Below are 21,765 nucleotides of genomic sequence, written 5' to 3'. Positions count from 1 at the left end.
GAGCAGCACCTCCAGCCTGCTGCCCATTTGGGTCAGCTTTCCACTTCTCTCCAAGTTCAGAGTTCCTACAGAGGAGCAGTGTATGCTTGGTGGGAGGAGCAGGCACTTAAAGCGGGTAGGGTGGGGGGCGTGTAGAAAGTCTTGAACTGTCTTCAGCAATGTACAAGAGTACTCCAACAACCCCAGTTTCTTTACAGACCACCACCTAATAATGCAACCGAGCCCTTTCTACCTGGACTCAAAATAACCTCCTCTTCACCTCCCTTTTTTTCTTCTTCTTCAAAGCTCTGCTTAATTTGGAAACTTAAAATAACTGGTCACACGGTTAAAAACAGCAGCGGCGCGCCCCCTCCCCGGTGGCCGGCCGCAGCTGTCCGGCCTCCCCCGCGCCCTGCCGCCCGCATTCCAACTCTCTGAGGTCACGCGCCGCCGCCTCCCCGGATCCGCGCGCCCGGCCCTAGGAGAGGGACGCGGGCCCCGCAGCTCCGGCCCCGGCCCCCGAGCTCCCCCAGCGAGCGCCGCTGCGGCCCGGCCGGTGTGGGCAAGGCGTGCGGTCGGCGCGCGGGCCTGGGGCGCGGGCGAGCGAGCAGCAGCAGTGGCTGCTGCTGCTGCGGCGGCGGCGGCGGCGCGGAATTCGGGGAGGCGGGACACAGAGCCGGAGCGCGGCCCCGACCCGGCGGGAGCCGGAGCAGGTGAGGCGCGAGGGACTCGGGCAGGGCGTAACAAAGAGCGAAGTCTTCCCTTGCTCGCTCTGATCTCCTAGTCATTTCTAAAAAGAGTCTGGAACTTCTATTCCGGACTCCTCCGCGGATAGTTGCGGCTTAGTTCTGGATCGGGGTTTGAAATCTTGGGCATATTTGTGCCTCTCGGAATATGTGGAGTATGAAGGTTGCCGTATAACTTTGGCAACAAGGGGCATAAAGGAAAGTCTGTTTGGCAACTCCTTGTTTCGGTTTTGGAGCAAAGCGTCTTTACTCCTGGAGGAAGAATTCTTGGATCTGCAAATTCCGACTTGTGATTTCTGTAAACCCTGTTTAGATTGGCTGCTCTGAGCATGCTTGTCCTATTCCCAGCCCCCGCGGCCGAGAAAGCCTTATGATTATAGAGAATGTTAGTAAACACATTCTGAATCTTTATGAGCTCCAAGGAACCACTGCAGTATGTCTAATAGTTACTGACCCATGTTTTGTTTTCTCTTTCTTTTTTAGTTTTGGACAACAGTTCCACACTGGAAATAGTTGTTTTGTTTGTAGGCCATTTAGTTATAGATTATCAATGCACAAATGTTCTGTGAGAGACAGGATTGATTTAAGGCACTAAGATATAGGCGTTCTAAAACTGTCAGGCTCTCTTTTTTAGTGAATATTTAACGTTAAAGGAATAGTGGCAAAGTTCCATGAACATGTGGTGACTGACTTGAGGTGCGACTCAAGTTAAAGTCTCTGGTGAGACTCAGAGTTAAAGTCAATTTGAGAAACCTCTAGAAGGGGGTATGGCTAAGAAAAATGAGAAATGGACTCGCTAACAGTGCAGAGCATCTTCTGTAAAACCGTGAAGCAGGATTTAAATATGCATCTTTTCTTATTCTATAATGGGATGGTTTTATAGAGAAATTAGCCTGATTTTTTTCTTTTAAAGGCTATATATATAATCAGTTTCATTTAGTAGTTAGCACCTATACCAACCCTCTCCAGAGTATCTTAAGTTTCTACCTCTTGGCTGTAATATTCAAACATAAGTTATGGCATCATCAAGATATATTAATCAAACATAAAATTTTAAGTTACTAAGCAGTTTTTCCACAGTAGGTTTTATATGAATAATCAAGAAACCAGACATTCTTAGGAGAAGATGCATAGAAATTTAACAATCAAATGATAGCAGTTGCCCAAATAAAAAAAGAAAACATTGGTTTTTCCTCCTTCCAGTGTTGTAAAACATTCCAAATCTCAGCGACAACTGGAAATTTGAGTTTGTCTATTCAGAACTTAATAATTAAGCGATATAGTGTAGTATACTGTGTTAAGGGCATAGTTCCATCTTTAGAGTGGAGAAACTAACACATTTGACAGTATATAAATCAGATGTCTTCCCTTTGGATGTATGAAACTTTTTAAAATATACGTTAATGTTTTAGTTGCCACAATTTGAAGACTGAAATCTACAACTTGTGAGATAATACTTTGCACACTACACTTTCGTTGTTGTTTAGGTTTAGAGAAGCACAATTAGTGTATCTCCCGGATAAAAGCTTGTTTAACTTTTTAAAAGTATTTTCATTTTCTTGATTTTTTTTCATTTTTGCTCCATTGTTCATACTCTGGAAACAGCAAAGAATATTGAAAAATATTGCAGACAGAGACTTTATCTTATTATAGCGCGCGCGCGCACACACACACACACACACACACACACACACGCCCGCCCGCCTCCAATTCCGTCTATGGAATAGTGCTTTTACCCAAGTAAGGCAGTCAGCAGTTACTAACATACTGCTGTAGGTTCCCCTTTTGTTCCCTGGCCTTCTTCAGCCCCAAGTTTTTAAAACTTGTCTTTCTGGAAAGAGAGGGGAGCTCTCACTAGAGAGCTCCAAAGAGCCAAACAAAAATTTTAGGAACCTTGACCATGTCCCTACTAGTGATACAGCTCTGAATATAATTATAGATGCCTGCAATCTCCTTAAGGACAGAGACGGCTTAGGGTTCGTCTTAGATTTCCTCAAGATGCTCATTGCGCTGCCTTGTGCTCAGAGAGGCAGAGCACATTTGTGGAATGGAATCCCAAGACGTTACGTTTGGCAATCTAGGGTCATAGCTAAATCTCATTTTCTAGCTCAGCCATTCCACAGGCTGGGGTGCTGATGACCTCTGTGGCTGAGTCTCAGACGGTGAGCAGGACAGAAAGGAGCGATGGAGAAGACCAGGGAGATACAAAATAGGTGCTTATTAGCGTGAAACCGAGAAAGCTGTTTCTACCGAGGCCTGAGTTCGGTTTGTCCTGTGAGGCTTAGGGACGGATTGTCCCATCGCGCAATCTCGCACCCAAATAGGTAATCGGCTAGGATCCAGCCTTACTAAACGATTTATCCTCGGAGGAAGGGGCGGAGGTGAGAGTGGCGGCAGTGTGAGGGATGGAAATAGCTGAGATCTTTGTCAAATTGTTAAGGAGAAAACATTTCTAGTTGACATACATCCCGAGTTGTTACTCGCCCCCTGTTCACTCGTCACAGAAGTTACTATCAATAAGCATGGTTAAAAAAAAAAATAGTGTGTTTTGGGGGGGAGCTGTTACGTGGATACGGCCTCAAAATGCGCGCCCAATCTCTCCCTGCCTGTAGGGCTAACGCCGGCCCCTTTAAATCCTCCCTCCTCCGATCACAGGGGCCGGTCCTTTTCGAGCACGTCCGCCCGGAAACGTCCGCGGCCGCAGGCGGAGGGTTCCGGGGCTTCTGACATTCCCTGTTGGCCAAGCAACCCCGCTTGTGCTTTTCTCCCAGAGGAGGGGACTCGGAGAAGCGTGAGCGGCGGCCCCCCGCTGCCCTTGACTTCATGGGCTTGCCCAGCCTTGCCTGTCCTCTTTAACCAGGATGGTGTTTAAGGCCTCGCCCTTTTCTGTAGGTGAGAGCCCACAGCTTCCTTAGGTGTCCCTGCTCAGGAGAGGAGTTTACAACTGCTATTGTATGGTTCGAGAACTAGCATCATTCGGGTGCTTATAACTTGTTTATTCACAGATCTGTGTGGTGATGTTAATAATGAACCAGGAGGGACTTATAGAAACGCTTGTTGAGCACTTAATCTCCGTTGAGTCTCTCAGTGGCCATATGTTAGGTAGAGGAGTTCAGAGTTAATTTGCCTGAAGGACTGGTTCTCTTGCTGTACATATAACAAACACAGGAACTGAAGACACCTGAGTATTGAGAAACCAAAAAACAGTTATCTATGAAAAAAACAAAAACAAAACCGTACCTTCAAACTAGCAAGATGACCAGTATTGTAGTTAGTTATAGACGTACTGGGCATGATCATTTAATTCTTCACAAGCCAGGGCTGCTATCACTAGTGGTGAGGTAGAATAAGGGGTGGGGTCCGACCCTCGGCCCCACCCCCAGCCCGCGTGATAAACTTTCCTGCCACCTCCCTGCTCCTGTAAGAGCCCTCTTACTACTCCAGCAAAGGCAAACGTAATTCTTTATACTCAGTTCCACCTATTTTTATTTTCCTCTTTCCTCAGCGCTGGCGTGGATGCTGCCATCGCCTGGTCTTTGGAGACCCGTTTGCTTTTTAATGGCAGCAGCGGCTGTTGGGTGAACAACTGGAGACTTAAGAGTTTGTTTTGACGGGAGGGTTGTTTTTGCTTGGCGCCATCACTGCTAGATTGGTCCTTCCTGGCCCTTCCACTGTTGAAGGGAGAAGATGCCACTGCCATTTGGATTGAAATTGAAACGCACCCGACGCTACACTGTGTCCAGCAAGAGCTGCCTGGTTGCCCGGATCCAGCTGCTCAATAATGAGTTTGTGGAGTTCACTCTGTCTGTGGAGAGCACTGGCCAGGAGAGCCTAGAAGCTGTGGCCCAGCGCCTGGAGCTGAGAGAGGTAAGCTGCAAAGGAGGCTGCAGGTCTTTTTCCTTCACTCCTTACCTCATGGAGGCTGTGTATCCTACCTAGTCTACCTGATACCAGAAGCGTGCACTTCCTGTCTGTGACTGCAGGGTGAACCTGAAAGCCCTCCTCCCAGAGAGGAAGGAAGAGATCAGAGCAAAAGTTGTACCCTCTGGGGGTGCTCCAAAAAGAATTTACAGTGTCGATTTTGAACGTGTTTGTAGCCTATATCCCTCATAAAGGCAGTGGAGAATCAAATGTGCATGTATTTTGCACTTTCCAAGTTCTCATTTATTATTAAATCCTAATTTCTGGTCAATCTTATCAGTCTTCATGCATGCACGTATGTATTTATTCATCTGTACAACATACATTTTCTGTTTTCTGTAGGCCAAGAGTCATAAATGCCGGTTTGAATTTTGGTTTTCTCACCAGCTAGTTCTATAACCTTAGGCGAATTACTTTAGATCCCTGAGACCCAGTTTTCTATCAGCACCGTGACTCTAATGGTGGTGCCTATTCTCGGAGTGGTTGTGATTTAATGTGCACATAGAACCACAAGCATCCGTCTGTTACAGTAATCATAGGAACCCGTGTCCTGGGATACGCCTCAATCTACTGAGTACAAAGTAGTGGAGTCCTTGGATATCCCCAGGAAGTCCTAAATTTAAAATCTTTTGTGAGCCATCATGTGGTTGCCGGGAATTGAACTCAGGACCTTCGGAAGAGCAGTCAGTGCTCTTAACCGCTGAGCCATCTCTCCAGCCCTTAAAATCTTTTGTAAGGCCTGTTAAAAGAAAGAGCTCTAAACGTGGGACCTTTCCCGTGTTTGGCTCCCTGGAGCAGGGGTAAGGAAAAGAAACTGGGTCTTATAAATGACTCGTTATATTCCTAGCTGGGAATCCCACATAAATACAGTGGTTCATAAAAAGTCAGGAATAGATAAACTCCGCTCTAGGGGGGAAAAATCAGTTGATTATTTAGTTGGAAAACCTGTAACTGCGAACCGTAGGTATTCAGAGGTAGCCACTGGTAGCCGAGAGCAGTGAGATGATAGGTGTTGCTGCTTGTTCTAATAGGAGCAGGGAGGGAGGACCACAGAGGTAAAGCCCCTTAGGCAAAACAATATCTGATCTGTGACCTTGGTGCTAGGTCCTATCAGGCTGCAAATCTCTGTCCCTTTAAAAGTAATGCAGGCATTTCGTTGTCCTTAAAAGATTTAGACCTACCTTGATAGTCTAAAGATAAGGTAGGCTTTTAAAACCAAAGTGGCTTTTTGCTTCAGCAGGGTGACTAAAAGTGGTTCAGGTGCAGCTGCATTTGCTGGCGGAGAGAAGTGGAGTGGAAGCTGGGGATATTTAGGATCGAAGAAGCAACAGCTGGGGAAGAGTTAGCCAGGAGTTGGGGCTGGTACTTAGGCTGTCAGTAGATTGTGGGGACTGTAATTAAGAGAGGAAACATGAAAGAGCTGGGTTCAGCTTGGGAACTAAATGCTAGGTTTGAGGTGCCAGTTGGTACCACTTGGTCTAACTGGAGATGTTGAATGGGGAGGTAGGTATGCTTTTTGGAGGGCCAGGCAGGAGATTTAGGCTAAAGGAAAGAGGCTTGGGAATCTCAGGATGCTGGGAGAATTGAAGCCAGGAGAGAGGTAAGGCTGTCCAGGGAGAATTTGAGGAGGCAGCATATCCTCTGTGTTGAACAGAAGAGGAGAGAACCTTGGAAGAGACTGAGTGGATTGGAGTAAAAACCAAAGCAAAGCGAAAACCAGGCCGGGAAAGTGGGCCTCCATGATGTGCATTTATTTAGCTGTCTTTGTATTGCCTTCACTTACTGCCGTTCCCCAGCGCCCCATTTTGCTCCTCCCCCCCCCCCAATTTTATCCAGTTACATCATGTCCACCCTAAAGCTGCAGAGAATCAACTCCTTAAGGACTGTGTTTCTTCATTTTTGTAAGCAGAGTGTAAAGTGTGCTCTATAAATTCAGGAAGAATTGAGCTTGCACTGCTTTTTTTCTGTTAGTCAAGAAACTCAGATCTGGCTCGGTGGTTCAGAGAACTGACTACTCCTGCAGAGGAGCTGGGTTCAATTCCCCGCACCCACATGGTGGCTCACAACTGCCTGTACGGCCTCTGTGGACACTAGGCATGGACATAGTGTATAAACATGCTCTCTGCAGGCAAAAGTCTTGTACACATAAAATAAGTAAATCTTTAAGAAAGCGGCAGCAACCCAGGGAAATTGCCATCTTCTGTTAGAAGCTCAGCTGTATGGGTAAGCCCTCAGTCCAAGCCGCTGCCTCCTCCTCCTCCTCCTCCTCCTCCTCCTCCTCCTCCTCCAGAATTATTATTGTTTTGGAGAGACAGTCTCGTGTAGCTCAGGCTGGCCTGGAACTGACTGAATTGCTTCTCCTGCCTGGCCTCTGGAGTGTTGGGATTACAGCAATCTGCCACTGTGATTGGTCTCTGAGACCAGTTTTTAACAGAAGAGCAGAGTGCCCCGACCGAGAGAGCAGGCATAATTCTTAGGGGAATGCCTGGTATTTAGAAAGATCATCCACAACTTCAGCATTCAGCTGCAGTCACGGTTAGAAAGTTTAGCAAACCTTAGCTTGGGAAGCGCCAGCAGGTCTGCCCTGTAGTGTGTAAACAGATGGCTTGATCACCAGGCCTAGCCTTTCCAAACGACTGTTCAGAAATAATCTGAGTGGGGCAGCACCTGTTCTTAGATTGTGTACATTCAGCATGCATGTGATTCCAGCAAGAACTGTCAGCGTGTTGGTGTCTCTCACTAGCCTCCCGTGAGGCAAACCTAGAATTACTGTTGTAGGTTTGGGTGAAGGGTTTGGCTGCTATCAATTGTAAGCTGCAGGAAGAAATCACTCCTTTTGCTTACTTAAATACCATTTTGCTTCCATAATACAATGATAAGGACTTCACAGTAATGCCATATAATGCTAGAGCCAGGGACTTTAGCATCTGTTATTAGTATTTTACTCAGGAGGCTGGGGCAGAAGGACCTCAAAATTTTTTTTTATTAATTATTTTATTTATTTATATTTCAAATGTTTGCCTCTTGAGAGGCTGTTATCCCCATTCCCAGTTTTCCCTTCACAAAACCCCTATCCCATCCCTATCCCCCCTGTTTCTCTGAGAGTGCTCCCCACCCACTCACCCACTCCAACCTGACCGCCCTAGCATTCCCTTACACTGGGGCATCGACCCTCTACAGGACCAAGGGTCTCCCCTCCCATTGATGCGAGATAAGGTCATCCTCTGCTACATATTTAGTGGGAGCCATGGACCGACTCATGTATACTCTTTGGTTGGTGGTTTAGTCCCTGGGAGCTCTGGCGTGTCCAGTTAGTTGATATTGTTGTTCTTCCTATGGGGTTGCCATCTCCTTCAGCTCCTTTGGTCCCTCCTCTAACTCTTCCACTGGGGTCAGTCCTATGGTTGGCTGTGAGTATCTGCATCTGTCTTAGTAAGGTGCTGGCAGAACCTAGGATCTCAAATTTAAGTTTGAGGCCAGCCCTGTTTCAAGAAATCAAACAAACAGCCAATGGTTATAACACACCACAGCAATCATAACCCAACACAAGTAAGGATTACCCCGTTCACTCAGAGTGACATGTAAACCAGGACAGGTCAGTAACCTATGAGACATGGAACTGCCAAGAGCCCTGTGTTTTTGTGCTCTTAAGAGCCAGGCTGTGGCCAACCAGTGGTGGCGCATGCCTTTAATCCCATCACTTAGGAGGCAGAGGCAGGCGGATTTCTGAGTTCAAGGCCAGCTTGGTTTACAGAGTGAGTTCCAGGACAGCCAGGGCTACACAGAGAAACCCTGTCTCAAACAAACAAACAAACAAACAAACAAACAAGCCAGATTGTGATCCTCCAGCCCCAAAGGAAGCCACTTGGGAGGCAGAGCCTACTGCAAGAGGTATTGCCTAGAAAATGATAGGTGTTTGTTTTCATAGGGGAAATCCCACTGCCTCCCAGGCAGATTCTTTTGAGTGGGGAAAGTCCCTTTCTGAGAACCAGTGTGTCAGTTTGCCTCTTGAGAGGCTTTTTAAGCAGTAAAGTTCCAGAGACAGTCTGCAGGCTGGTCCGATTAGATACACGTTCTTGTCTCATGCTAAGTATTAAATTACTATTCCCAAATCTGTAGGCTTTTCACATTGAGGAAAATAATGGTGGTGGTTTGAGAGTTTGTTATTAAAGTGTGATGTTGAGCGGGGCACTCTGTGTTAGGATACTCTCAAAGTGGTAGTCCTCATTAGACTCGTTATCATTGTTGTTTTGGTCTCACAGTGTAGACCAGGTTGGCCAGGAGCCTGAAACCTCCTGCCTCAGCCTCCTTAGTGCTGGGATTCCAGGTATGTGGTACTACTCAAGCCCACCTCACCTTTCACCTTTCATCTTTGTTTGTGGTGCCTGTGTGGGGTGTGTGTGTGTGTGTGTGTGTGTGTATGTATGTGTTGCATGGTGTGTGTGTGTATGTATGTATGTGTTGCATGCATACATGCATGTGCACTTGAGCATATGATCCTGTCTGTAGGTGCTTTAGGGAAAATATCCTTTGATTATTCCATGTATGCAGGTCTGTGTGCAAGACTGCACTTCTGACATTGAGTTAAATGCTCAGCAGCCACTAGAGGCATCTTCAAAGCATGTATTTGAAGATGGGTACTGCAAACAAAATCTTACCTCTCATATTTTTACTTCCTGGCTTTGGGAGTTTGTTTACAAGGTTGTGGTTTATTTTAGATGATCATGAAGTGAGTTTTGTTGTTGTTTTGTTTTGTTTGAGACAGGGTTTCTCTGTGAAGTGAGTTTAAAATAGCACTTAGTCACAGACATCAACATTATAGGTTTTAACACGTAAACTCCATTTGCACAGGACTGCTGTTTTCTGATGTATTTCTGGTGTCTAGAATGGTACCTGACATGTTATTGAACGTATTTCCTGAATATATATCCATTTACTTTACGCCTCAAGATGATTTTACACTTAGAATGTTAAGTATGATTGCAGTTCATTCGTGCTCTGCACCGAGATTTGACTCCCTGGAGAGTGGGGAACGTTTCCAAAGCTTTATACACAGTTATAAAAACTCCCTTCCTCCCTTTCTTTCCTTTCTTTTCTTTTTCTTTGCCTCTCCTTTTCTTTCTCTTTCCATCTCTCTTTACTCTTCTTCTCTGTCCTATTTCTGTTTTGCACATTTGCTCTGTTCTTTTTCAGGCTCTTTCTATGTTGTTCAGGCCTCTCTCACACTTGCTGTCTTCCTGCCTCGGCCTCTGAAGTAGCTGGGAGTGTATGAATGGACCACTGTACCCGGCTTACCATTTACTTATTTATTAAAAAAGTTCTTTTAGGTTAATTTTATTTTATGCTTATGCATGTTTTGCTACATGTATATATGTGTACCATCTGTGTGTCTGGTACCTACAGAGATCAGAAGACGATGTGGTTGTGAGCCATCATTCGGGTGCTAGGAATCCAACTCACTCTAAACCACTGAACCATCTCTCTAGCTCCTATTACTTATTCATTGGTGATCCCAGTGAATTTATTTATTGGACTTGCTTATAAAGTGCAGGTGAAAGGTTACTTACGGGAGCATGGATCACCCCCAGAAGAGCTGTATGACACGTTTAGTTTATTTCACTTTCACTCTGAGGGGTTCTTCTGGAAAATTAGGCGCATTCTAGTTCTGCTGGCTTCGAGGGACATTGCTGTGTCTGGCAGAGTCAGCTTCCCCACCGTGCTAGGAAGTGTTCCTGGCTTGGGAGTGTGCCATCTTAAGTCAGCCTGTCAGGGTATTCCAGATATCCACTGACCTTATCTCCACTGGAATCTGAGAAGACATGGGAATTTCGTGTGCCTTTCTCTTTTCCTGCCAGCTTTCATTTGGACTCTAAAAATAACCAAAACATGATAAAGAAAAAGTACTTCGCATGCAAATGCTTTGGGCTGAGTAGTCACAGACTGAATTCAGGTACACCTTTGTGTAATAGATAAGATTGATATATATATATATATATATATATATAGGACAAGTATTTTGCTGACCTTCTGGAAGGTCCCCTGAGCTGTGGGACTTTCTGTCATTTTAGACTTTCCTCTTCATCTGAGGAGTTTTCCAAACTCCAAGGGTCAAAGGGCTTTTATATTTCTTTTAGTTTCAATAATATTTAAATTACATTTTGATTGTGAGTGTGCATGTGTGGAAGTTGGGGGACAACTTCCCTCCACTACTTGGATTCTGGGGATCAAGTTAAGACAATCAGAATTGGTGGGCAAACTTTACAAGCTACTTTGCCAGCCCATTCTGTCACTTTTCTCATGGTCTTGATAACGAGGAACTAGGCAAGTAAATAAGAGAGTCATATGTATCAGCATGGGTATGTGTATGCATTCTGAAATACATAATACAGACTCATACAAGTTATTATCGGATTAGGAAACTTATTTACTTAAATGATGAGTATTATCAGTTTAATGTTTAAACTTTAGTTTAATGTTTAATAAATGTAAAGGCTATTATGTATACCTGAACTGAGTGTTCGTCTGACATACACAAGACCCCCGGGTCAGTCCCTAGCAAGGCATAAAACTGACCATGGTGGCTCACACCTGTAAGCCCAGCCCTGTAGAGGTGGAGGCAAGATCAGAAGTTCAAGTGCATTTTGGACTACCTAGTAGCCTAGGTCCTTGAGACACTGTCTGGAAGATCGAAAAGCAGAGGGCTAACGATATAAAGATATAAAGTGTGTGTGCTTCAGTGCTGGGATTTCAAATAACAGACGTGACTGTCTAAGGCCAGCAGCATGCCCCGGAGAAAGTCTCTGGACTCTGTGGCATTGAGCACGTGCTTGCACAACAGGGAGGTGTGAGCTGAGTTCCCAAGGTTTGGGGTGTGTGAGTGGGGGCGGGGTACTCACTCAGTTCTGTCCTTGTCCCTGCAGTGTATCTCACTGTGTATCCCAGATTAGCCCTTGCTCCTCAAGCCTCTTGCCTGAGCTTCCTGACCTTTGTCTTTAAAAATTGATACACATTTTTGGAGTAGAGTACAATATTTCCACATCTGTACAAACTTTGGAAAGATCAAGTCAAGACACTTAGCATTTCCATTGTCTCAAACATTTGGCATTTCTGTGTGTTGTGAACCTTCAGATTCTCATGTGGTTATTTTGAGACAGGTTGGAGATGTTGGAGACTGTACCTACTATGATAGTCTATAGACCAGAGGAACACATTGCTCCTGCCTAGGTTTCCATAGTCATAGTCTCTTTCCGTCTGGCCCACTATACTGTTCAGACACAAACTGCCTCCCAGTATAGTGTCCTTCCCCTACAAATGCTCTTTCTTCTGTGGCTTTCCTCCATAGGCTTCAGGAAGGTCACTGACCATCACCATCACCATCACCACCATCACCATCATCATCAGCCACTGCCTATTTACTTATTTACTTATTGTTTATTTGTTTTAAAGATTTGTTTATTTTGATTAAACATATCTGGATTTTTGCCTTCATTCATGTCTGTGTGCCACTTGTGTGCAGAGCTGGGAGCCAGAGACAGCACTGGATCCTTTGGGACAGAAGTTACACACAGTTGTGAGCCACCATGTGGGTTCTGGGACTGGAACCCAGGACTTCTGGAAGAGCAGCTAGTACTCTTAACCACTGAGCTACCTCTCCAGAGCCCTGCTTATTAGAGTTGTGAGATGGGATCTCATTCTGTAGCCAGGTTTAGGTTTGCCTGGAGTGAATTCAGGCTAGCCTTCAACTCAGGGTACTTTGTCAGCTTCAGTTCCTTGATAGGGCAACTTGCTGCTAAGGTAAAAGCTCCTGGATGATGGAGGGAGGGAGGGAGAGAGAGAGGGAGGGAGGGAGGGAGGGAGGGAGGGAGGGAGAGGCAGGGTGGTGGGAGGAGAAAGAGAGAGACAGGGAGGGGGAGAGGAGGGGTAGGTTGTGAGTGAGAGTTCCTCACTTAAGGATTGTAGATCACTTTCCCTCCCAGGCATCACCTGTGAGTCCCTCCATCTGGACAATGAGTGACAGGTCTTCAGTGCCTGAACTGGTGACTCACAGGTCGTTTACACATTAATTGAATTCCTGGGCTGTTGACTGAGTGAGTCTATTACTCCATCCTTGTCAGATGTGTACCCAACTTCTGAGTGCTATTTTCTCTTCTAATAACAAGGACTCATTGTTTTCTTACAGTGTGATGGGTTAGCAGATACTTTCTTACTGTGTCCTTCAAGCAACTTGTGTACTCAGAACTGTTGATGAGATTGCCTTTATGTAACTTTTCTCTCTCTCCTGTCGCCTTGGTGTTGTGGGTTAGATACATGCCTTTGAGCATACTAGTCCATGCAGTCCAGTACTGTAGCTCTGAGCTGCTTCCTGCATTTGTTATTGAGTTTTTGGAGTTTTCAGATAGGATCTTACTCTGTTGCCCAGGCTGGCCTAGAACTCATCCAGGCTAGCCTCCATTTCTGGGCACTTCGCCCACAAATTACCAACCCTCAGCCCTTTTGCTTGTTTAAACCTTTTTTTTGGGGGGGGGTTCGAGACAGGGTTTCTCTGTGCAGTCCTGGCTGCACTACTCACTTTGTAGACCAAGCTGGCCTCGAACTCAGAAATCCACCTGCCTCTGCCTCCCAAGTGCTGGGATTAAAGGCATGCGCCATCACTGCCCGGCTTAAACTTTTTTTTTTAAAGTCCATTTCTGTGCGAGTGTGTGTGTGTGCATGCATGCATGTTAATTCTCTTCTTCTACCATTTGGTTCCTGGGCATTGAACCTGGAAGGTTATCAGACTTGGCAACTCGTGTCTTTATCTGTTGAGCCATCTCCAAGGCCCAGTGTTTGTTTTGAGATAGAAGTTAACTGTGTAGGGCCAGGCTAGCCTAGAACTCCAGATCCTTCTGCCTCAGGCTTGGGAATGCTGGGATTGCATGCTATACCTAATCTTCATTTATCTAGTAAAATATCCAGAGGCTATTGACGTTTATGCTGACAATGCTAATTTCAACCGCAGAAATGGCATACAATTAGTATGTAAATTATAAACAATCAAGGACTTGCTTGGGTTTCTCCTTATTACCAAGTGAGATTCCCTAGAAGGTGTTTATTATAGTGTTTATCATAGTGTAATTTAGGTGGACAGAGTAGTTATTTTGAATAATGAACAGGCTAAGGAAATATTCAAGTATTATACTGGGTGGCAGAGGCTCTCTTCATTTTTTTTTTTTTTCTTTTTGTCTTTGCTCTCTTGTCTGTCTGTTTCTCCCTCCTTTCTGAGTAGGGTCTTTCTTTGCAGGACAGGTTGTCCTTGAACTTGTCACCTCCTGCCTTAACCTTCTAGGTGCTGTTATTATAAACACATGTCACAGTGTTCCACCTCATTTACATGATGGATCAGGCTCTTACTTGACTAGTCGATGTTATGTGCATTTTCAACAATTTGAACTTTGTACCACTAAGTCCAGCTGCCATTAGAGGCAACAAGCTGGAGTTTGGGCACTGGATGGATTTGGGGTTGCATTCCTGAAAGGCAGTTTTGTAGGGGACACTGGCGGTATACAGAGCCGTGTTTGGAGCTTTGCATATGCTGACTGGAACCCAGTGGTCAAAGATGAACAGTGTTCCCAAGACTCTTGCCTGGCCGACAGCGCAGGAACACTCACTGTGCTGAGTTAGCTTGCTTTTGTCTTTTCCAGTTTCTTTTCCTCCTGTAAATGTATTAATTGTACAGTGATATACTAGGGGCGATTGGGTCAGAACAGATGACGGTTTGGAGGAACACTGCTTGTGAACAATGTACCACTAAACATCTCTTTTCTTGCCAGGTTTGATGTATATCATGTAGAAAATAACTTTAATTCTCGTTTCCACAGACTTTGTATCCACAGATACGATTGAAATAGTTACATACTTGGCTTGTCTGTGTCCTTAATGACTGGCACACCTTTTGAAGGGAATTTATGTTTGAGTGGTGTAATAAGTTCAGGTAGCGGACCTTGAACTTATTGTGTAGCAGAAAATAGCCTTGAGTTCCTGCCCCTCTTGCCTGTACCTCCCAAGTACTGGTATTACAGGTGTGCATTGTGTGTCACTTGCAGCATGTGTGGTAGTAAGGAATGTTATCTGTGGGCGTCAGAGATGGCACCGTGGTTAAGAATGCTTGCCCCACTTCAGAGGACTTGTGTTTGGTTCTTGGCACCTCAGTGGCAGTTCCCAACTTCTGTAACTACAGTTCCAGGGGAGCCTTCCAGGACATCTAGTGCCCTCTTCTGGATTCCTTGGCATCAGGCATGCATGTAGTACACATATATACACACTGGCAAACACCCATGCACATAAAATACAAAATCGAATCTTGACGAACACATACGTATTGGAGTTAAGCTGATAAACAGGTCCAACGGGTCTCAAATTTATAAGATTTAGATTAAAAAAAAAAGAATCTGTGGCCCATTTATTGGGATGAGATTACAAGAGTGGCCCTATGGTAGAATGAACTGGTTAGTGGTCAAAGAATGGGAGGCTCCTGCTTGCCCTCATAACCCAAATGACTTTTTGCACAGGAGCACGAAGAATTAATTTGCCTTTGTAGTGAAACTTCGTGTGCTTATCTTGGTTATCTCTATCATCTTTGGGGAATAAAATGTTTATGCATATTAATTTTTTCTACTTAATCCTATTTCCCTCTTTAGAAACATGTTGGTATTTTAGTCTTAAAATCTCATGCTCTTTTAGAGTGCACCTTGACCAGTGTAGTCTATGGTGTAATTTGTTAAGATTCCCAGGACACAGGGCACAGCCCTGAGAGAAGAAGACCTGTGTTCTCTGGTTCATTGCTATATGCTAGCACCCAGGGTGTCCTTGATACCTAGGGCATGATCAGTCAATGTGAGCTGAGGCATAAATAAATTCAGGACAGCTAAGAAATATTGGTAGACTTGTTTTATTTTAATAGTTAATTGGGTGATGCCAGGACTCAAACCCGTAGCCTTTTGTGTGCTAGGACAGTTTACCAATTAACTACACTGCCAACCCAATAAAACGTCTTTTTCTCCCTCTCTTTTTTAGTGCCAGGATAGACCTTGCTAGGCAAGGTCTTTATCATGGAGTTACATTCTCATTCCCAAGAATCTAGTATTAAAATTATTCTGTTTACAGTAATCAAATGCTTCATGGTGTCTGATTGGGATTGTAAGTGGGAAAAATGAGAGCGGTTTATCCAGGTAGGCAGCAGTCCTGTTCGTTCCCTGGACTTCTTATTATAAGTGGTTTTCCCCACAGTGCTTAAGTGTTAAATGCTATTTCCCACTATGCTTAAACGTTAAAGCTACAGTAGAAGGAACTTGGTTGCTCACAGAATTTTAATTACTTGGACTTCAGTGTGATATATCTAGTATAATTAGATTTGTTACTTTCCTGAGTCTTCATTTATTTGTTCTAATGTTTTGATATTGTATATTGTCCTATTGCCTATAAAATAAAGAATATGTGATTTGATTAAAGAGAGAAGAAAATGAAGGAAAGCTGAACAGAAAGGGAAGGGACATGCTGTGTTGAGGCAATGTGACCACTGCCATCTGCTGAAGGAAGAGGCTCCATACTTCATTATTTATGGCAGACTCAGTGTGGAGGTCAGCTCGGGGCTTGAATTAGCTTAGAGCTTGTTAACCACCTTTGTTAGATGATCTCCGCTCTGGGTAGACTTTATCTTGGGTTGTCTCCTCTCATCTCTGTCCTGATGAAAGCCTTCTAACTTCAGCAGGTCTAAGAAAGGCACTGGGATAAAATTATATTTGCAATTTTACATGGGATTAACTTTTATTAAATATAATGCACTGGTGGCTTTAAAAACCCTCCAGCTAATTTGTGTATCTCTCTGGTCTACTTTAAAAATAGAGTACAATCAAAAGGAGTCTTAAAATAATTAGACAGGAGCGGACCTGGGAATTAGGAAGAGGTTTGCAGTCTGTTAGGGATTGGATCTGCCTGGAGCAGCTGGCGTCTGTTCACTTAGGGCAAGGCAACCATATTGTCTGGAAAGAAGCCAAGCCCTATTTAACTTTGTTTTGACTCTAGTTACACAGCAGGCAGCTAGCTACAAATTTAGGAGAGTGGCAGGGATAATTTTTAAACAGCAATGAAAGAAGCCATAACATATTTTTGAAGGTTATTGTGACTTTGGGGGGGGGGTAAACTAGAAAAGGAAAAAAATAATGTAAACTATCTGACCCTGTAAAAGCTTCATAAAAATCTAGTTAATGATCACTGTAAATTAACATAAGGATTCTAGAGAATTGAGTGTTTGGGAGATTCCTGGCAGGATGGTTTTCCACGGGTGCCACGACAGGAAGAGTAGGCACCTGAAAGAGTTTCATATCAAGGAAGGCTCTTATCCAGAAAGTTCTCGGAGGTGGGCACCAGGAATGTGGGAGACAACGTGAGCAGAGAGCCACCGATGAAGATGAAGGACAGTTGGCAAGTCACATGGTTGTTGTCATTCTTCCTGCTCTTCTGAGGAAGGCAGAGCACTCCTTCACTCCCTCTCCTCTTTACTTCCCCTGAGAGGAAGTTGGTGAGGGGTCCCTTGGTCTAGAGCTGGTTGACCCAGGTCCTGGAGCATGAATTCAGAGGTGGGTCTGCTCCTTGATGGCCCTGAGGCAGAGCTCCTCAGAGGAAATACAGTTAGTTCCTATGCTATGGGCAGACAAAGCTTTCTGAAAACCCATAAATAAGGGTAGGTACCAAAAGAATGAGTATTTGGCTTTGGGAAAAATCTGCCTGTAGTCACAGATGAAGAAAATGTAGCTAATGAGAGTCTTGTACAGCAAGTCATTCTTGTGTCTCTGGGAAAAGAAACTCTCTGGGTAACGAACTCTGTGGAATAATGAGTACGGCTTATCACTTTCCTAAATATCATTGCTAATCTCTGGAACTATTTATACATTTCCCTACCTCTCCTTTTGCTGTTGTTTTGTTATTTTGAGACAGGTTCTCACTGTGCCCAAGTTAACCTGAAGTTCCTTATGTAGCCCAAGCTGGTCTTGAACCCATATCTTATTGCTTCCTGAGTGCTGGAATTGTAGGTGTATGGCCACTGTGTTTGGCTATTTAAATTTTTGTGTTTGAAGTAGCCAAGTCCAGCTGTATTTAAAAGGAAAAGTAATATATACAGAATGAATTTAAGATTCTCTAATTTTAATTATAAGAGATAGTATGCTGTTTTGGGGGCTTAGGAGGTTGTTTTGAGTCAGGGTCTTTGGGCATTTACAATGTAGAAAAGGCTTGACTTGAACTTAAGAGATCAGCCTGCCTTTGCCTCCTGTGAGTGCCACTGTGAGTGCCACCATGCCTGGATAAGAGATGATATACCTAATTTTTTAAAATAAGTTTTATGTATATAGGTGTTTTGTCTTCATTAATTAATTAATGAGCTTATTTGCTTATTTTTTAAGTATTTGAGGCAGACTTCACTGTGTATCCCACCAGGGTGGCCTTCAGCTCACAGCACAGCCAAGACTGGTTCTGAACCTTCTGCAGGCTTCCTGCCTCAGCCTCCAAATACTGAGATTATAGGCATTCAGCACCATGCCTGGCATAAAGTTTATTTTAATAAGTATTTCATGTCAAATAAAATAACCTGGATACTATTTTTTTTTTTTTTTTTTGGTTTTTCTGTGTAGCCCTTGCTTTCCTGGAACTCACTCTGTAGACCAGGCTGGCCTCGAACTCAGAAATCTGCCTGCCTCTGCCTCCCAAGTGCTGGAATTAAAGGCATGCGCCACTACTGCCCGGCACTGGATACTATTTTTAAGTTTGACTTATGCTATGGCACTAACCATCTAGTATAATAGTAGCTGTTTCATTTGAGAGCATTGAAATGGAGACATTGAAAAATGCAGTTTCTCAGTGGTTCTAGGGACATCAGGCACTCAGTTGCCACCTATGACTGGGGCTGCTGTTTTTTACAGTACAGATGTGGAACATGTCTATCACTACACAAGGTCCTGTTTGACACTGTTGCTCTAGGGTCTCGGAGAGCAGAGCAGTAGTTTTCCAATGGCCTTGATCCGTGAATTGATTTTAAGATAAATATTATCAGTGGCTAGGGGCAGCCATTTCACCTGTTGTGTGCTGTCATACCCATTCAGGGTGACCAGGCCAGGGCTGTTATTGATTTACCCTAATAGTTCTCTTATATAACAAATGCAGACTAAATGTTAGTTCTCTGTCTCTGTCTCTCTCTGTCTCTGTCTCTGTCTCTCTCTCTCTCTCTCTCTGTGTATGATCAGAATCTTGGTATGTAGGTAGCCCTGGCCTTGAACCTGTAGGAGCCTGTTGCCTTAGCCTTCCAGGTACTGCAGTCACAAGCATGAGCCTCCACGTCTGGCTCTGGTTCAAAGCTTCAGTCTCTGACTTAGTAACCTACCTAGGTCACTTTATTGCAATAGGTGTAACTTTTCACGTCGGGTGTGTGTGTATGTGTGTGTGTGTGTGTTTGTATGAGAGAATGGATAGAAGTGCACACACACACATGCATGAGAGAGAGAGAGAGACAGACAGACAGACAGAAAGACAAAGAGAGAGAGAGACAGATTTCTACATTCTGCTCTTTAATTCTAAGTTCATTCTTCATATTAAACAATTAATTTATAATATCCCAGTTGTTTTGATTTTTTTTTGGTTTTTTTTTTTTTTGGTTTTTTTCCAGACAAGGTATCTCTGTGTAGCCCTGGCTGTCCTGGAACTCACTCTGTAGACCAAGCTGGCCTTGAACTCAGCAGAAATCTGCCTCCCAAGTGCTGGGATTAAAGGCGTGTGCCACCATGCCCGGCCCTTGAATTTTTATCTAATGGACTTTGAGGGGCAAAGAAGAGCTGTGGTTGCATCTGCTACTAAGATTTCTGACATTTACATAAAGTAGTTTTATTTATAGAGGCCAAGCCCAGGATAGGAAAAAGTTGGGTTAGCATGATGGTTTAGAATTATACTGGGTAGAGCACTCCTTAAGGCTTTTAAAGTAATATTAGTTATAGAGCTGCTGCCATGGTCCAGAGGGGAAAATTTCTTGTCATGCAAGCCAGAGGACCTGAGTTTTATTCCCAAGAACTCTTTTGTGGAGAAAAAGAACCAACTCCTGAAACTTGTCCTCTGAACTCCACACTGGTGTACACACATGAGCGTGCACACCTTCCCTAATATATTTTAATGATGACTTCAGTGTTTTGGTCATGGAAAATGTTTCCTGCCTCCGTTTCCCGAACACTGTTCTCTATGGAGCTTGGCATTGCCTCTTTTTATTTTTATTTTTTCCCCGTAAGCCTTGCCTGTTGTCCCTTCTGAAAGGCACACGAGGCCATCGCCACTTGGTCCTGGATCTTTGTGGGGTGGAGATGACTGTGGTCTTTTTGGCATGCCTGCCTGCTTCAGTGACCTTCCTTCCTTCCTTCCTTCCTTCCTTCCAGGTCGCTTACTTCAGCCTCTGGTACTACAACAAGCAGAATCAGCGGCGCTGGGTGGATTTGGAGAAACCCCTGAAGAAGCAGTTGGACAAGCACGCACTGGAGCCCACCGTCTACTTTGGCGTGCTGTTCTATGTGCCTTCTGTTTCCCAGCTGCAGCAGGAGATTACCAGGTGAGAAGGCCCCCCACTGCCGCCCGCCCGCCCGCCTGTGGTAGAAAGTACTCTAGAGAGGTCAGCAGAGTGAAGCTGGGGTCAAAGGTCCTTGAGATAAAGGCCTGCGAGTCTTAGCCCTGCGGTCAGCATTTTTTAGTCACTGGATTACTAAGAGGTTCTGGAATGTGATATGTCAGACCGAATTATGGCTTGCTGGACCCAAAGGCACAGGAAGGATAATCAGTTCACCCTGCCTGTGAACTCTGTGATATCCTCTTTAATGTTTTTGTTGTTCCCTTTCTGGTTCCTTGTAATAAGGAAACCAGGGGAGATTTAAAATGTGGAGTCCTAAACTCTCTATTCTCTCCTCAAGGAACTGGCCAGCTTCTTAGAATTATTCCCCACCCCTTCCCTGGAAGCTGTATTCTATAGATGGGTCGGCCCTGGGGGACAGCGTGGACACAGAGAGGGAAGATGTTTATGAGAAGAGAGTTAGTGAGTAATCACACTTACTGGGGCCTCAGAGGTAGAAGAGTGCCGCCGGGAGGGACTAAGAAGTCTTGCTTTGTTTCATCTGCCTGGTTATCTAAGACTCTTTTCATGCAATGGATACTGTATGTTCCTTTTGGACCCCTTTAGTGTCTGCCTGTGTGTCCCTTCCCATCCCATCTGTCCCCGCTGTTCCCCCTACACAGGTTCGTTTCTGCTTTCCTGTACCTTTTATCTCTGTCCCCTAATCTCTCTCAGACTCCAGTCCTCCTCATCTGACTCCTTGAAGCTCTGGGATGCCCTAGGCAGGGGATGTATTTTGTCTGCCCAATGCTGTCTCAGGACTTGCTTGTAGATCTGTCTGTTAAGGTGGTTGGTATCATAGCCTGCTATTATGCTTGTGTTCCTGTCTTATCTTCTTTCTATATCTTAAGCCCATGTTTCCCTTGGCTTTGCCTTCCATTTGAAAGCTGTAGTGCCCTGCAGATAGTAAGAATTGCTGCTGCCTCATGCTTCTGGAATGCCGTTTGAATCTGCCAGGTAATTATCGGAAGACACCAGGAAACGAAGCAGCAAGGGTCAGCTAGTAGGGCTAGGCACAGACAGACTGTGGAACAGGTCAGCAAGGGTCAGCTAGTCGGGGAGGCACAGACAGACTGTGGAACAGGTCAGCAAGGGTCAGCTAGTCAGGGAGGCACAGACAGACTGTGGAACAGGTCTGAAATGTAAATATTGGAGAAAGTAAGTGGAAGCAGGAGGAATATAGTAGCTGGCCGCTTCACTCGTTTAAACATTTACTTAAGGTAATTCAGAGCTCTTGGGGAGTCACTTGAATCTGATCTGAGGAGTTACTCACAGGCTGGTGGAACTGGCAGTTCATATACATAAGTAGTCACAGTATCCCAGGGTAACAAACATTTGATTGAAAGCTCTGGGGCGGGGCACAGAGAATGTGACTAAGGAAGGGAAAAAGAGCTGACTTCTTGACAGGCTTTAGAAGAAATTTTCTAGTTGGGAATGGCTTGTGGAAAG

General features: G+C 44.7%; 1 protein-coding gene across 3 annotated transcripts in view; it reads left to right on the top strand.

The window, feature by feature from the left end:
* Nucleotides 1-456: 456 nt before the first annotated feature.
* Nucleotides 457-21,765, top strand: part of Ptpn21 (protein tyrosine phosphatase non-receptor type 21) — a 57,791-nt gene continuing 36,482 nt past the window's right edge. Inside the window, exons 1-3 of one of the 3 annotated variants that reach the window (XM_021179067.3) lie at nucleotides 457-692; nucleotides 4,231-4,592; nucleotides 20,093-20,262. In XM_021179067.3, the coding sequence (XP_021034726.1) occupies nucleotides 4,413-4,592; nucleotides 20,093-20,262 (350 nt within the window). In that variant the 5' untranslated portion in view covers nucleotides 457-692; nucleotides 4,231-4,412. Of the gene's footprint in view, nucleotides 693-3,415; nucleotides 3,618-4,230; nucleotides 4,593-20,092; nucleotides 20,263-21,765 lie in introns of those variants that run through there. The other 2 variants (XM_029484619.2, XM_085830609.1) reach the window with 2 other exon arrangements.

This window comes from Mus caroli, unplaced genomic scaffold (assembly GCF_978045245.1).
Source record: "Mus caroli unplaced genomic scaffold, Mus_caroli_1 scaffold_14, whole genome shotgun sequence".
Lineage (NCBI taxonomy): Eukaryota > Metazoa > Chordata > Mammalia > Rodentia > Muridae > Mus > Mus caroli.
Note: the sequence above shows the minus strand (reverse complement) of the source record. Positions and strands in the feature narration are given on the sequence as shown.